The sequence below is a fragment of the Falco punctatus genome, assembly GCF_963210335.1.
Source record: "Falco punctatus genome assembly, chromosome: 1".
Lineage (NCBI taxonomy): Eukaryota > Metazoa > Chordata > Aves > Falconiformes > Falconidae > Falco > Falco punctatus.
This window is the reverse complement of record NC_137580.1, coordinates 120,583,464-120,599,809: the sequence shown is the minus strand read 5'-3', so window position 1 is coordinate 120,599,809 and position 16,346 is coordinate 120,583,464. Positions and strand designations below refer to the sequence as shown.

The 16,346-nt window shown below is 52.7% G+C and overlaps 1 protein-coding gene across 24 annotated transcripts in view; it reads right to left on the bottom strand.

The window, feature by feature from the left end:
• CACNA1G (calcium voltage-gated channel subunit alpha1 G) overlaps nucleotides 1-16,346 on the bottom strand; it is a 155,690-nt gene that overhangs the window by 97,235 nt on the left and 42,109 nt on the right. For all 24 annotated transcript variants that reach the window (XR_013928504.1, XR_013928505.1, XR_013928506.1 and 21 more), the window contains exons 2-4: nucleotides 10,433-10,544; nucleotides 9,804-9,937; nucleotides 76-173 (exon numbers count right to left, since the gene is read on the bottom strand). Coding sequence is in view for 21 of the 24 variants with exons in the window: in XM_080389608.1 (XP_080245734.1) it covers nucleotides 76-173; nucleotides 9,804-9,937; nucleotides 10,433-10,544 (344 nt within the window). In the remaining 3 variants the exon portion in view is untranslated. The remainder of the gene's footprint in view (nucleotides 1-75; nucleotides 174-9,803; nucleotides 9,938-10,432; nucleotides 10,545-16,346) is intronic.

Here is a 16,346-nt window from a genome sequence, read left to right as displayed (position 1 = left end):
CTGTTTAGTTTTCCATCTTTGGGGCACAGATCCAGAGAACTTGCATCAACTGGGAGGAATAAGGATCTGACTTACTGGGGACCCTGTTAATGGCCCTGAGTGGCCGCAGGACACGGACAGTGCGGACCGCTGAGAAGCTGACGTTCTGCAGGTCCAGGGAATACTCCAGCATCCTGTGAAAGACACAAATGTGGAGAAGCGTCAAGGATCTTCTGGAGAAATGTTAGATTATCAAACACTATAAATCAAACATTATATGCCAACCGCTCACAGAGGGACTTGTTACTGCATCTCTCCCATCAGGAAAGTTTGCCAGAGGAATTAATTAAGGGTTGTTTGCATGTCAGAATAAAGTCAATGAGTGATAAATGTGATACACCAGCTCACACAGCCACGGATCTTCTCTCTCTGTCTCATCTGCTTTGGTTACTGGTTTTGCATAGATGCAGGGCAGAAGCCCCTGAAAGTTCCTGCACATTCCAAGGGAGCAATTCCCAGGCACAGCCCTGTTTTTAGGAATTGTACAGATACTCTAACAAATCTGGGTTTGCTGTGCTGAGCACCACCACAACCCTCAGAAGAAGAGAGGAGCATCCCCTGGTGCAGACCCTGGGGCACCAGAGATGTGCAGCACGGGACACTGAGCTATGCTAGCTCTACCCAGAAGGGATCATTGGCAGGTGGGACTCGGGTGGATGGGCAAGCACACAAATCAAACCTGCTGTTGGTTTTGGGGTGAGGTTTTTTTGTATTTGTAGATAACAAATGGGGCAAATGTGGACCAAGGAACCTCCTGGTGCCCATACGCTGTGCCTGATGGGGTTATTTTGCAGCTCAGGACACTGAGATGCAACATCCACATGACTTGGTGTGAGGATGCACTTGGACTGCTGCAGGTCCCTGAGGTCTCAGTCTGCTCATGGCACCTTTGCTCAAGCACAGTGGGGCCGTCAGGCACATCACCACCACGACTTTGCTCCCCAGCCCTAGGAGAACACCAGAGTTCTGCCCAAAAGCATTCTTGAAGAGGCAGAGCCGGGCAAAGGCAAGGAAGAGGACCAAGAGGCTTCCCACACCGCTGTGTCCCACTGCCACAGGCAACCACAGGATATTAACATCTTCCAAAATTAGCAAGTTCCATCTCAGAGCTAGTTGCGTTTGATGGTTAGAAGGCCAACTTCCAGCCTGAATTTATTCAGGACAAGCTTATATTCATTTGTTCTTATGGCAGCACTGCCTTTTAAGTAGCTTCTATAGCTGTTCTTTGTCCCTGGTGTTTACCTGCCCGATTTATTTACAGAGGACAAATCACATCTCCTCTCAGCCTTGATTTTGCAAAGCCAAACAAAGCAGGCTCTTCCAGCCCCATCTCGCAGGCAGGCTCTCTGCTTCAGTCACAACCTTTCTCTACACCTGCCCTGGCCTGAATTAATCTTACCTGATTAGACATCAAGCTTCTGGAGGAGGCTTTGCTGGCACCTTGCACAAAGGCATCAGTACTGTCCCCGCCCTCCCTGCTGGAAATCCCACAGGATTCATCAGTGCCATGCTAGCTTGGCCACGGCTGCCCTTGCTGCGATCAGCCAAACCCACCCTCCTCCCTCCCGGCCATCGGTAGGTAAGGAGCACCTGGGGTGGAGAAGGCTTTCTCTTTCCAGCCCCCAAATACATGACTCCACACTTGATGCAGTGACACTTCATCTGATTTCTCTTGATAGGCTCTAATGAGGATGATGATGATCAAACCATATCTAAGATGAAAATAATCTCAACATACTCCTCTGTATTTAGCTGGCACCCACAGCTGTCGGACAGCCCCAGAAGATGAACGTTGGGCAGGCACACGTGGATACCAGGGGTTTGTTCTCATCCTCTGACCAGAAAGGAAGGCAGCGTGTCCATGAAAGCCCACCTGGCCCCAGTGACAAAACCAGCCCCTCCTTGGTGTGCGGGACTCACCACATTGTGTGAGCTTTGGCTGCCGTAAGGAGAGGGGCAATAATTTCCCTGGGCTTTAACAGTTCTTCAATTTCGCTCGCTGTTTGAAAAGATTTTTGTATGGTTTGCAGGATTCAGGTAAAAAGCCCATGTCAAACATAGAGCTTTTCTTTCATCCATTATTAAAACAGAAGCTACCAGCAAAATTCAGAGCAGCATATGGTTATGTGCACCAAGACAAATCATTTTCTGATTAATGACAGCTCTAGACTCACGTCCAGAGATGTACGTTTGGAAGCTGCAAAGGGCATATTTGTAAAATTCATTTTGATTTAACGTATTAAACAGCAATGACAACGCCAAATTAAAAAAAAACCAAAACAAAACAACAAGCAAAACAAACACAACCAAACATCCACCCAGTAGCTTGAGCAAACACATGAACATCAAGCCTGAGTAGGTGCTCTCCTACCTCTGCTGCCGGACACTGCTGGTGTTACAGCACCACAGCCTCAGCCCCAGCCCCGACTACACATGCTGATAACTAACAGCTCAAAAGCCTTGAGAGAGCCCAGTATTGGAGAAAAAAATGTGGGTAAGAGTCAGTCAATAACAAGCCAGTCCAACGAGAATCCCACCACTTCCCAGCTCTAAGGTCACTTCCCAGGACAAGAGGATGCGGTTCATATCCCTGACAAGGAAAGAGACCCAGGGAGAGCGAATGTCAGGATGTCACCAACGGGCGAGGTGACAGGTGCATATACCAGCATATATAGAATTTACGCATTGAAAATCTGCAGTGTAAAAAGCCCTTGATGAAGCTTCAACTCAAATGTCATTTCTGTTCAAACAGGAAAGCATGACGCCTGTCAGCGCCTCTGCCGCAGACCCAGGTGCCCAGCCAAGTTAAAAGGCTGAGAAAAATACTCAGCATTAAATCAGGTGGATTCCTAGCAAACGCTGAGGCTCATCAGAGTGATCAGCAACCTCTGATAGCTGGAGTTATTCAGAAGGAAAGCGGAAATATTTAGGACTTTCTAAGAATAAAAGTGGAGCATCTGCAAAGCCAGACGTACAATGGGCTGGCGGTGGGATGCAGCGGGAGAGCTGATGTAAACCTTTGGCAAACACTCCTCTGAGAAGGAAAACTCCCGGGACTCAGCAGACAGACACAAGGGATGGCTCAGGATGGAATGGGCAGCTGAAATTCATTCCTTCTGCCTAGAGACAGCGAGGCATGGAGCTCGCTGGGGTTTCTTTTATATAAAACCCAAAGCATCGGGAAGAATCTCCTACGTGCAGTGCCAGGCAGCACCCCTGCCTGTGGTGAAGGGCTCGCAGAAGCGATGCTCAAGACCATCACAGGAGGGGCTGAAGGAGCTCTTCTCACCCAGCGAGTCTCTAACAGAGCACAGAAATGCCAGCAAAGCCCTTCCCACACCTACCCAGCACCACCTCTCCAACCCACCTTGCTCTCAGTCCTGGCTCCTCTCCCATTCTGCCCAGGAAGCAGAAGATGGTGTGAAGACCCATCAGAGTCACAGCGTTGTCTGAGGGTGCTTTCCCAGGCAAACCTGAACTCTCCCCTTTCACAGCTGGGTGCCAGGGAAGCTGTACAGCCAGGGGACATGACCAAGGCCACACAGGGAACCCGTAGCAAAGCAGCAATGCCTGCAGGCAGAGCAGCCTGCAGAGACACCGAGCCGCTGCTCACTGCCGGCAAGAGATAGGCTCAAATCTATTCAGCATTAAAAGGTTTCCCAAACTGGGCATATAGGCACCCTTTATCTACAAAGCACAGTAATCAGTAGATGATATTAAGCCGTCAGTGTTGGAAAAGGCAGGGGGAAATTATTTAGGCACTGTTGTATCTTCAGAAAGCTGGAATGAAATTCCCTCCCAGCCCTCGCCACCTTTGCTGCGCTTTTGCTCAGGAGCTGCCTGCTAAGCCTCGCAAGACTTACCACATTCGTGGGTGTTGCTTAATTTTAAAAATACTAATTTCCATCAAGCTGAAGAGAATACAAAGAGTAGCACTGGAGGGAGCATGAACCCTGCAGCCTGCTGGAGCTGGCTCGTCATGTGTCCCAGCCAGGACAGCTGGCTAAGGAGGCTTCTGAGGCGGCAGCAAGTTCAGCTGAAGAACTGAAACAAGAAATCTCTGTTAAAAAGTCCTAAAATTTAAAAACCTCAATGCTTTCCACAGGTGGGTTTGAGTCAGCTTGGCTGTGAGGGAGGCTGCTGAGGGTTTTCTTTTAGCCAGCAGGTTTCTGTGAGTCGGGGATGTGGCTTGCTCAGGATGCTCTGCTTCGAAGGCTGCAGCAAGATGGCACAGGGCAGAGAACATCGCACTGGGCAGGCTTCACCAGTCCCTGGGACCTGGTTGCTCTTCATCTTCCCAAAAGGCACTTAAACATCAGATTGCAAAGCTCAACCCCAGAGTTTGCACCCCCAGAGGTTTGTGATCATGAGTACCACCTTGATGCTCTGAGCCACTTCTGCTCTGAGCAAAGAGCACCTAATTCAGGATTAGCCAGGATGCAGCAGGACCTGGGGAGGAGGCTCCCGGACACTCGCATCCATCCCAGGAAGCCCAGGAGAGGCGCAGGCTCCTGGGAGAGGGTTTGGTGCAGCTTTCACTGCAGCTCAAAGGGGCTGCAGCTGTGATTGCACATTGGGTAATTGCGTGTGCAAATCGGCCACTTACACGGGCAATTACCCCCCGGCGCTCACAGTGCCCAGGCAGCCCGGAGGGCACTGAGCATCCACGTCCCTAAGGTGCTGCTCCTCAGCGCAAGGGGGATCGATACGGGCAGACAGAGGGGATGAAAAAGCAACATTCATCCCTGCCTCTCTGTTATTTGATTTTGGTATTTTTAAGAGATAAAAGGACTAATACATGGGGAAATAAGAGCTTTTGCCCACAGTCACAGCAGGGACCACATAGGCAGCCCCATGTCAGTTCTTTCTTCCCCATGTCTGAACCGGGGAGTGGAAACAGCCCCTTGATCAGCCTCGTACAGCTGGAGCACCCTTTAGAAGAGCCCTGCCTGCTCATGAAGCAAACGGGTGCTGTGAGGTGAAAGCCACGTGCTGGAAGTTTCACCCCGAGCACACAGCAGGATCCTCGCTCTGGCTGCTGCAGCCACAGCATCCCCGCTCCCCGTGGGGACCAGTCTGGCAGCATCGCACTTATCCCTGCTCCTGAGCTACAGAGCTTTTCAGAAACCATCCAGGTTTAGATGGAACAGGGATGGAGTGGGGGACTGCGGCATCCCTTTCTCTCCTGTTACCTATGAACACGGCAAGGCTTCCTGCAGCGTATTTCATCCCTGAAATTCAGCACTCAGAACCAGGAGGGAGCAAGACATCCTTAAGGGTTGTTTATGAAGACTTCAGCGGAGCTAACTCTTTCATAAAGCCTTCAACAGAGGGAGAAAAAGTGATAACAAACATTAGAAGAAGTGTTCAGGAAGCAAAGAGGAAAAGAAACGGTGTCTCTGTTTCTGAAGAAGCAGCCTGCCAACCACCTCCAGCCCAGCTCATCTCAAATTGTAAGCAAAATATTCCAGAAGTGTTTAACTTTCCTACAAAGTCTTTTAAGAGGCCCATTACCGTTCCAGTGAGCAAAGAACAAACAGGACACGGCAGAGTCGGCCAGATAACTGACTGAGCCCAGAGTAACAACAGAGCCACGCAACTCAGGCATGGGGTGATGCACAGCCCTGCTCGGGGAGAGCAGAAACACGGCCACAGATCCAGAGCCCTGCTCCACCCCGTGTCTAGAGAAGGAACCCTGCAAGCTCTTACAGCACCAACCTACCCTGTGATTTAAAGCCCCTCTCCTGGGAAAACAACCAACCATTAAGGTTTGCTGTTGTTTTGGGGATTTTTTTGGATGAGGATGTTTTAAAGCACGGTTCAGTCCACAGGGATGCAGAGGTTCAGGGAAGCCCTTATCTGACCATAGTCAAAACAAGCTGATATCCTGCAAGCTGGTGGGACTGCAGCAAAGTGTCAGGGGATGGCTCCAGCTGAAAAGCAGGCAGATCTCAGTTTATTTTTTGAGGCTACTCTCTTCCTACAAACTGATCAGAGATGAGGTCCCTGCACCCTGCCCGGAGGAGGGGGAGGCAGAGCAGGTGCTGGGTCCTGGAGTGGCCAGGGAGACGGTAAGCCAGGACACGTCTCCATCCCACAGCTCCGGTTACCAGCCCAAGCCTCGGTCAGCACAAAACTGTAAACACTTCTGCATATTTTTGGATGTAAACAAGCATTCATCCTCAATACATCTGCGACTTACACTGGGAGAGGTCGAAATTGTATTGAATTGTCATTAGAGGGCAAGAGCTGGCACGCACTGCCTGTTAACCTTCAAGCGTTCTCTTAAAAGCAAACTCCCCAAATCCTCTCCTTTAAAACAACGCCACATAATTATGCCATTCATCACTTTTTCTCTTCTCTTTTCCCCATGCAACTCCGTAACCTACAGCCAAAGCCGTGTCTCACCAAGCTGAGTTTTGATAATACAGCGCTACTCTCATCTCCAGCAAGTTTTACTGTAATTACAGAGATGTGTTGCAGACATTACACACTCTACAATTAGCGCTAATTGCATTACATTGTCACAAAGAAGTCATTTACTCTCCATGAGCTCATGAGATTGGTCTGGACAGTTTAACAGAGCCGAGAAGTACTTAATGGCATGCCACAGCAGTGGCCAGCAGCGCGGCTGGAGCGAGCACGGCACCCAAGCGGCTCTCCCAGCCCTCTGCAAGTGGCAGATTTTGGGGCAAACACCCACAAAATGTTAACATGCTCTGCAATATTACCCTCTGTTGTGTTCAGAAACTTCTCAGGGAATGGGGAGGATGAAATACTACAAGTTCAGGGTGTTTTTTTGGAAGCCTTTCCTAGACTGGTGGTGGTTGGGAAGGGTTTCTATGGATGGTGTGCCCATGGGAGCGTGCAGCACATCCCACGTGCCCCCCGGCATGACATGCCTTCCCCACCCGATGCCCCACAGATGCTGTTTGCTGCTTCTCCTCTCTCCCTGCCATCACTTTCTGCAGTCCATGGGAAGGGGAGCAGCAGGGAAAGCAGCAGAGCAGGAGCCCAGGGACCTGTCGGGCACTGAGGCGCCCATGCTGCCCTACTGCTTCCCTCCTCCCACATTTTGCACAAAAAGAGGAGGAAAAAAATGGGAAGGCAGAAGCAGAGCTGCTTCTTCCAGTGCTGACAGTGGGAAAATGTCAGTTTGGGAGTCTCTGCCCCTGTCATTTCACTGGGGAACCTGACTGAAGCCCTTACATGAGACCTACATAAAAATGCGACACACACTGTCGGATATCTAGCAAGTACAGCAGGGATTTGAGGATCGCCCTGGCACACGCTCTCCTCCAGGACCACAGAGCAGCTCTGGCCCCATTCCCAACATCACGCACCTGCTCAGATGTAAGATACCTTCATGTTAAGCTCAGGTCACCCCTTGCTCCCACGCTCTGCTGCCAGCACCATGGTCTGGATGTTCATCGAGGTAATTTGCCCCATGTGGGAACACAGAGCTGCACTCAGGGAATACCAGAGGAATTGCCCTCTGCTGAGACTGGACACTGCAGTGCTTTTTTCGCTAATCATTACAGTGCTTTATATTACACCTTGAGTCTAGTAAAAGGCTTGGATACCTGATTTTTTTCCTCTGCTACAGCAGTGGCTGGCTCCTGCAGCCCCTTCAGCTTTCCCTGGCACTCGGTGCTGCTGGGGATGGCTGAGGGACCCTCCAGGAGGGCAGCGATGCTGTCAGCAGGATGCAGCACTCCGGGATGGGTGGGTGAGGGCTGGAGGAGAGTGCAAGAGCATGAAAGGCAGCAGGAAAAGTGGGCGCTGGGGGAGGAGAGGCTCCGCTTTGTATTTAAATTCAGTTCGATCCTTTGTCAGCTGAATTGGTTTTGATGGGGCCCAGATGGGAACACTTGATGCAGATGAAGGAAAGACTCATCATTTAACGAGAGGCAAAGGCGACCTGGCAGGAGTCATGGGAGCAGTCAGGCTGCAAGGCTGCGGAACCCCTGCCACGAACTAATGCCTTGGTGCATCGGGGGTGTGGGAAGGCAGCTGATCCTGAGGGGAGGTCGGTGCTGCTGCCTGCGCTCTGCTGGATCCAAGGAGGCAGCTCTCACACACCCAAACGCCCACCCAGGTGCAGTAGGGGGCAGGAGATTGGACACTTGCTTAAGCAAAGTGCCGCTATACTTTGGCATAGGAATTAGGACAGCCTCTGCTGATGTCCCTCTACACGGGGGTCCCATCATGGTGGGGTCTCCACAGAGGCACATCAAGGATAACTCCAGCTCCAAAGACCTTGCAAGCTCAACAGGGAAGGTCAGGACCGGGCTGGGAGGAGAATGCAGCAGCACCCCGGGGTGGCAGAGCTGGAAGCAGCCCAGCACCCAACACCACATCCCCCCAAGCCTCCCCAGGTGGCATGTCTTGCCTTGCTTGGGTCTGGTTCTTCACCACACTTAATTCCAGCATAAGAAATAAAGAAGAAGCAGAAATAAAGAATACACAGGGTGGCTTTAGCAGGCTCCAGTCCTTGGCTGTACTGCTGATGTTTGCAACCCTACCAGAGCCGATCATGCCCACAGTCCCACCTTGTCCAACATCCCATCACTGCAGCCCCTAATGTTGCTCAGACACTTCAGAAGGAAACTTTGAGCCCCCTCCTAACCCAAGGAGCCTGGTGCAGCTGGGAAGCAAGAGGTTGTAACCTCCTGCAAAAGATGGATTTATGGGGACAGTTACAGCTCTTGGCCTTTCTGCCCTCCATCTCTGCCTCCAGTCTGGGTCTTGAGCCTCACTACATCTTTTGGCCTCTGCAGCACGCTGTGGCAATGAGTTTCCTAGACCAAATATGCACTAGGAGACCTGGAATCTCGTTACTGGTTTTACTGGCCACTGTTTTGGCTCTCCCAGCTGCCTGGCAGAGGTGTGTGCCATGAATGACCCCATGGGGCCAGTGACAGACCATAAGCAAAGCCCACCAAGGTGTTGCCCCTTCTTGGGGCACACCAAACCCATGCCAGGTACAGCCCAGCCAAGCTGGGAGGGTCCCCCGCTCCTTTCCAGGAAAAAACAGAAAATTTGATCTCTAGCTCTGTCAAAAGAAGAAAAAAACAGTTTTCTTAAACGTCTTTGGGCTCTTGGAGCGGGGAGGGGAGGCGAGGGCCGGTGAGCGATTTGTGTGTCAAAGAAATTCAGCTCACTGGCCAGGGGCCAGGGACTTTTCATGTGGATTTCCAGCCTCCGCCAGGAGACTCTCGGGTGCTGGAAGAGCCTTTAATTCAAACCAGGTGCCTCTGAAAGGAAAACACTCAAAAAAGCGAACTTGGTCGCTTTCCCTCAAAAGAAAAAAAAAGTAAAATAATGAGGGCAATCATGCACATTTCAGTGAACTATCGTGCCTGGCACGCCACTCCATGCTCTCAGCCGCCCGCTCCACCACCACCTTGCCCGATGGAAACCGAAACCGCCAGCAGGGCTGGAGGGAGAAAAGCCAAGCCCAGCGCCCAGTGAGGTTCCCCCAGAGCACAGGCTGGCCAAAATCCACTGCAAACAGCTTTTGTCGCCCTGCCCTGCTCTCTCCATGAGCTGACCGTCAGCTTTCCCACAAGCTTTAGGGAGGACTGGAAGGACTGCTGCAGTCCGGGTGGTGATCGCCACTGCGGAGCCACGATGGATAATGCCGACCGCAGCGATGCCCAGCAAGCCCCCAGCTGCTCCCCTGAATCCAGTGCTTGCCAGGTGGTGCCACAAATAACAACAGACAGACACGGGAAGAGGGGGACCCGCCATGCCAGGCTTACCCTGCGATGACGATGAAGAAGTCCAGGCGGTTCCACGTGTCTCCCAGATAGCATTTCTTCCCAAAAATCCCCAGTGCAATCATCTTAATGATCATTTCCACAGCAAAGAAGGCAAAGATGAAATCGTCAAAGCTCTGCAAAAGAAAGGAAGGGAGGAGGGATGCTCCTGCATCTCTGCACGCTCACACCGGCAGAGGGAATTAGAGACCGGGGTCCAGCAAGGTCTCCTCTTGTGCCAGTTATAACACCTGGGCAGAAGCAGTGTTGTGTCTTCCCCCAACCCAGACTGGCCAGGAGCACCCACTGTGCTAGGATAAAGGAACCAGGACATTCTGGGCTCTGCCTTCGCTATAGACTAGATGGTTAGCTCTCCCTCAGCGCCCAAAGCCAGCCTTGGCTACGCTGGGGTGGCACAGCCTGGCAGCGGCTTTGCCTGATGACACTGTGTGTTCACATCCGAGCACCAAACCCAGCACCCGTTACGTGCCGGTGGGACAGCAGGACCTAGCCATCCCTGGGCATGAAGCCACCTCTGCCACAGCTGGAGCCAGCTGTGCCACAGCTTGGTCCTTCCCACCCCACCTCACCCCTGGGCCACCATAAGGCTAAAAGCAGTGGCCAGGCCATACCTGGAGGATCCTGCAGCGCGGCGAGTCACAGGCGATGTCCTCACAGGGGTGGAACATGCCCAGCGTCACGCAGTTGAGTAGGATGACCAGCATGCTCACCCTCTCAAACCACCTGCACAGCACCCTGTCAAGGAAGCAATGGACCCTGGCAAGCATCCGCGAGCAGCCACCACTGAATCAGAGAGGTTGTGCGGGTCTTCGAGGAAAGACGCGTGCACGCCAGCTTCTCTAGGTTAGGCTTTATCTGGTTTTGCACGGAAGCCTGCCCGCTGTTTAGATACCTGCACGGCACACCGACAGCGTGTTCTCCCCACGCTGACATCAGTGGCTACAGCTAATGGGAAAACCGCTATAAAATGAAAGTTGCATGGCAAGAGTGCTGAGTGCTGGTGTGATGGATTAAAAAATTAGATTAAGAGAACGATATCAGGTTTTAGGATGGGGGGGGACGACGGAATCACACCGTTAATTTCCTCTCCTGGCATTTTACAGAAAAGCACTTTAACAACATTACAATTTTCTATTAACCATGTCACAGCTTATCCCAGGGGCGTTTCCCTGAAGTCATTGCTTGAATTTTTCATTCCCAGTCCAAATTAAGGCTGTCAAAGCCATTAACCAACTGCCTAAAAACCTTTAAGAGTGTGAAGGCCAGCAGAGCCCATACCCTACCCTGACTGCTGCCTCTTGGAGTGATTTTAAAGACCTGAGTTGCCGGGACAGATAGGATGTTGTTACTTTTGGGGCAGAATAAAGCGTGCTACTGCAGCAAATCCTCGTAGGGATGGTTCAAACCTGGTACCCAATTCCTGCATCCTTCTAGGAGGCATTTCTAGCCAGCTCCTGACTGCCTGGGGCACAGAGATGTGAAACAGAGAAGCCAGTGCAATGTGGCACCGGGGTTATCCTCCAGCCTAGCACAGAAAACGCCCCATCGACTGCCACAACCGGCAGGCAGCCGGGGCCACGCTCCTGCCTGGGCGCAGGCAGCAGCTTCCAGGCTCTAGGAAAATAAGCGTGGCCCTTGCCAGACAAGAGCTTTCGCTGCAACGCGGTAGCGGGTGGTGTTTGGGAGCCCGTGCTGTAGCGTTATCTGGCTGGGGAAGAAGAAGGTGAGGATGAATCAGCAGGTGCCTCCCCGCCGGGCACGCGGGGCTGGAGCTGGCAGCTCCTGCCACCCATCCTGGGTGAATTCCTGGGAAATCACATGGGGCTGAGTCACGGTTTGGTCGTCAGCAATCTGGATCTTTTAATCGGAAGAAATGTTTACAAGGTATCGGGATAGACATTCCAACTGTCAGGTTGGGGCTGTGGACTAGAATATTTATCCCAAATATAGTCCTGTGGGGGCAGGCGTGGAGGGCAGCTGGAGGAGGGGGCAGCCACTGCGGGGGATCTGCCAGCATTCCCTGCCTTGGGGGGCTGGGAAGCATCCCTCTGCAGAGTCAGCCATGCCCACAGCTCTGCCAGCAAGGAACTGCAAAGCCCTTGAGAACATAAAGAATTACAAAAAAAAAAAACCCTGTAAGATCCCAAATGAGTAACAGAAGAAGCATGTGCTTGCGAGGGCTGTGTGAGATACCCAGCAGTGAAGCAAGGAGGCTCGGGAATAGCCTGCTTGGTTGGGTCAAAAACTGCAGAGACAGATGGATGCTTCCCCAGATAGGCAAAGCCTTATGCAGATACTTTTGTGGTGGTGGAGAAAACCCTGCACTGGGCCTGGCTCTCCTCCCTGGGCTCCGTCTCAGCTGGACAAGGGACCTGGGTGATGCTGTTGCCACAGCGGGCAGCTGCTTGGTGCTGGCTGTGGACCGCAAGCTCCTGAGCAAGCTGAGACGGGCATCTGAGATGTTCATCTGCTTGGAACCACCCTGATCTCTGCTCCTCCCTCTCCAAGACCCCAAGCAGCCCTAACGCCCACCCAGGGCAGCTGAGCAAGATCCAAGCTCACCACAGCCCCGTGTCCAGCGCATGTGGCTGAGGGGTGGCTGAAAGGGGAGGAACAGCACAGGATGGCACCAAGGGCCCCCTCCCCATCCTCCTCCAGCATGCCACGGACAGCAAAGCCGTGAGTGCCCCTCCATGCTCATTAGCGTGCAGACACTGGCATCAGTGACTAATTGCAAGCAGAGGGCAGCCAGGTGAGCGCAGCCCCCTGAGACGCCACGTGCTGCACATGGGGTGCGAGGTGCAGCGGGAGGGAGATGTGGGGACCAGTGCCAGATCCACATCCACCGGTGGGTCCCCCCACTGCAGGCGGGCAGCAGCCCCAGCTTGCCCAACCCCCCTGCTGCAAAAAGCTCCAGTACCCCCCAGCCTGGCACAGGTGCTGGCACAGGCACGGCCCCCCCGCTGCCCTCCCCAGCGAGGTGATGCCGAACACCCCCCACCCCATTCCCCTCAGCTCTGTCCATGCCCCTGGCCCAGGTCTGGTCCCTGCTGTCCCCACACCCCAACTTCCCTTGCAGGAGCAAACATCTTGCAGGCAGGAGAACAGCCTGGCAAAGGAGGGGAACGTGGAGAGCTGGAGGGGATTTTATTTGCTGATGGCAGTTTCTTTTCCCCAGCTTTAACAGCAGTCCCACTTATCAGCATATCACTCCCTCCAGCAAATACATTTCAGTCCAATATAACACATCACCCTGATTAAATATTCCCAGGACAGGGACCCCCACAGTGCTAGGGCCATATGTTAATGTGCAGCTGATAGATCAGAAGGTTGGGGGGTGGCATTTTATTTTTTTGCCTATTTTTTTTTCCAGCTGAATGAAACTTCAAGCTCTTTCTTCTGCTAATGGGATTTTCAGAGGCACACAAAGTGCTGATGGCTATGGCTTTGTACCAACCCTCCTTTGAGCTGAGAGGCTGACAAAGGGAAACTCTTCAATTAGCAAAAGCAGAAGGTGCTTTATTGAATGCCGCTCGCTACTGCTGTGTGGGCAGTGAAGGGGCAAAGGGGCTTTGGGAAGCACCAGAGACAACAGTGCTGGTCCTCAGCCAGCAGCTGAAGCAAGGGCGAGGAGCCAAACGCTCAGGGCTAGAGGCGGTGGCAGTGCCACCTCCCCACTCCACATTGCACAAGATAAATATTTGCTGCCAGCAGAGCCGGTCCTGGGGGTCCTGCCCTCTCCTCGTGCCAAGCAGGTGGGATGCATAGGGCTGATGTTTAAAAGAAATTATCAATGGGGCTCATCCTCACACAGCAGGTAATCACCCCATCTGTTCCACCCACAGGTGTCAGAGTCCCCACTTTTCAGGGTCACCTGCTTGCCCCAGCTCATTCTTAAAAATCCACATTTTTACCATCATCTTGCTCAAGACAGCCAGCCAAAATGCTCACAGATTCTTTTCAATTAAAAAAAATCTCTTTCTGACACACAGAAATAGCCAGCAACGCTTTTGTTGTAACCTGACCCTTAAAATTCGTAGGATGAAGAGCACAAAAAATAAAGGACGATATCCAGAAGCCACTCACTTGTTATGAACAGGAGCCTTTGCACAGAGCAAGAGCCCTCAGCCCCTTCCCACGAGTGATCCCCGTGTTACCTGCCTGTGCCCAGCAGAGCCTGACCTTTCCTAATTAAGAGGCAAGAGCCCCAGATTCAATTAGCCAGCACTACCCCGCTTAATATAATTAAAAGAGAAAGATATTGCATTATGCTTGCTATGATTTGGTTGCAGAAGTTTGGATCAAATACACCAGCAAGTGAATTAAATGGGAAGCTGCTTCTCGAAGGCAGCAGCAACCAAGAGGGTGGCAGGTGTGATGCTCGGTCCATCAGCAGCCTGGGCTCTCTCTGCTGAGCCAGAGCACACACCCCGCTCCTAGTGCACTCTGCAGCTTGGAACTGGGGAGGCTGGGCACCACTGTGCCACAGCATCGCCTGTCCCCAGAGATGGTGGACCCGTCCCTGGGAGTTTGGGCACCCACGCTGACAGCCAAGCCAGGTGTGGAAGAGGGACACGCACTCTTCCATGGGATTACAATTTATTTCTTCCCTTGGTGCTCTGCTACTCCCACGCGGCTTTTGCTGTTCCCCCTCTCCTTCCCTGCATCCCGCTCTCTCCTCTGCTCCTTCCCTGACCCCCTTCAGCTCTCCCTAAGCAGCAGCGGTGCTCCAGCAAAGGAGCAGCTCCAAGGCATCATGCTGCCATCCTGCCATCGCTGGGAGATGGGGCAGGACCCCCTGAAAGCACAGCCAGCATGATGGGGAGTAGGGCTCTGTGAGCAATGTGGGGACCAGGGTGCAGCCCTGCAGCACTGGGGGCTGCAAGCTTGTATCCTGCAATAAAACCCAGCCATAGAAACGCATCAAGCTGCCTGGATCCAGCCCGGTGACACCTCGGCTCTGCTCTCCTGCCTGTTTTCTAGGGCAAGGAGAGGTCATTCGGACCCACAGGCCATGGCCACGGCCACGATCGGGTCCCCCATCACCACCCGCAGCCAGTTCTTTTGCACCGGGCAAAGCTTTTGCTCGCCAGGACAGCGGCTGGTATTTGACAAATGTGCCGAAAGCGCTGGCGAGGCCTGGAAATTTTTGTGCAAATGTGATGTGAAAATTGGGTTGAAATGACAGCCTTCCCCTGCAGTGTCACTGAGTCCCACCAGCTTAGGAGTGACACTGGGATAAGCTGCAGACGTTAATGAGAGCAGAGTTTTAGGCTTCATTCATATCATCAATTCCAGAAATAGCCCCTTTGACAGGAGCATAATGGGACTTCCAGGGTCTGGCCTTTGAGGGGGTGGGAGGAGGCAGGGACTAAAATCCTAAAACATTAATTCAGGCTGTTTGCAAGTGAAGTTAAAAGTCTTCAGAATTAATCTGCCTCATGGATGGAAATAATAACCCCTTCCCGGCTTTACCTCTGACTGCACCAGGCCAACAGGAAAAGGTTCTTCATGTCATGCCCAGTTGAAAGGTTATAGGATTCCCACCACAATCCTAGACACTCAACTGGATTTTTTCCTACCAGATTCCTTTGAAAGCAAAGCCAGCACCCATGTTCTGCTTTTAGCATTTGCAGGAAACAGTTGCATCCCCTTGGATGCCGCATGCCAGAGGTGCTCTCAGAGCATCTTTACCCAGTGAATCCACTTCCCCAGCTTGCAGCCAAGTGCTGGCAGGGATCTGCCCCCAGTGTGATCCTGACACAGTCTCTACCCCACGGGTTTGCCCTCCCAGGTGATTTTCCAGGTGTGGTACCTCCCCTCCCTCTGGAAAACACAAGAGCAGGATGAAGCAGGGGAGACGCCGCAGGTTTACAGCCCTTCCCGCAGCACCGCAGCACCGCACCGGCAGCAAAACTGCTTTTTCCTGGCAGGGTGGATAACCCACTGCGGGCACGGCAGCCCCCGGCACGCTCACGTGTGATGGAGCGTGTGCCTCCTGCCCTGCCGTCCGCAGGGATTCATGCCAGGCGAGTCCAATCGCCAGGGCATTCCTGGAAAGCAAAACTAAGAGACGTTCCTCCAGTGGGACTGCAGAAAAGGGGTTTAAAAATCCAAACACTGCTCCGAGAGCATTTCCATGGCATGCCCAGTGCCTGCCCTGTCCCAGGTCACCACACCTGGCAGCCCGAGGACATGCTGCTGGGAGCCAGTGTGACCCCACTGAGCCTGGTATATCCCTGGCCGCAGACTCTGAGCCGGGAAAAAGCCAGGCAGGGAGCATCCCTGCCTCATCACTGCTCTGCAGCTCTTTGCAACTGCTTCTCACAGTGCAGACAGACCCAGGAGGTAATTTTAATTCATGCAGCTTCACAATTAAACCTGGGAAACCAAAACAGGGCAATTATTCATGCCAGTCTTTTTTGGAAGTTTCACCTCTAATTCATTCTCTCTCACAGATGTTCAGGGGGATGCACCAGCAGCTGCTTCCCTCTGCCGTGAACCACCACACTCTGCTCCCATCCC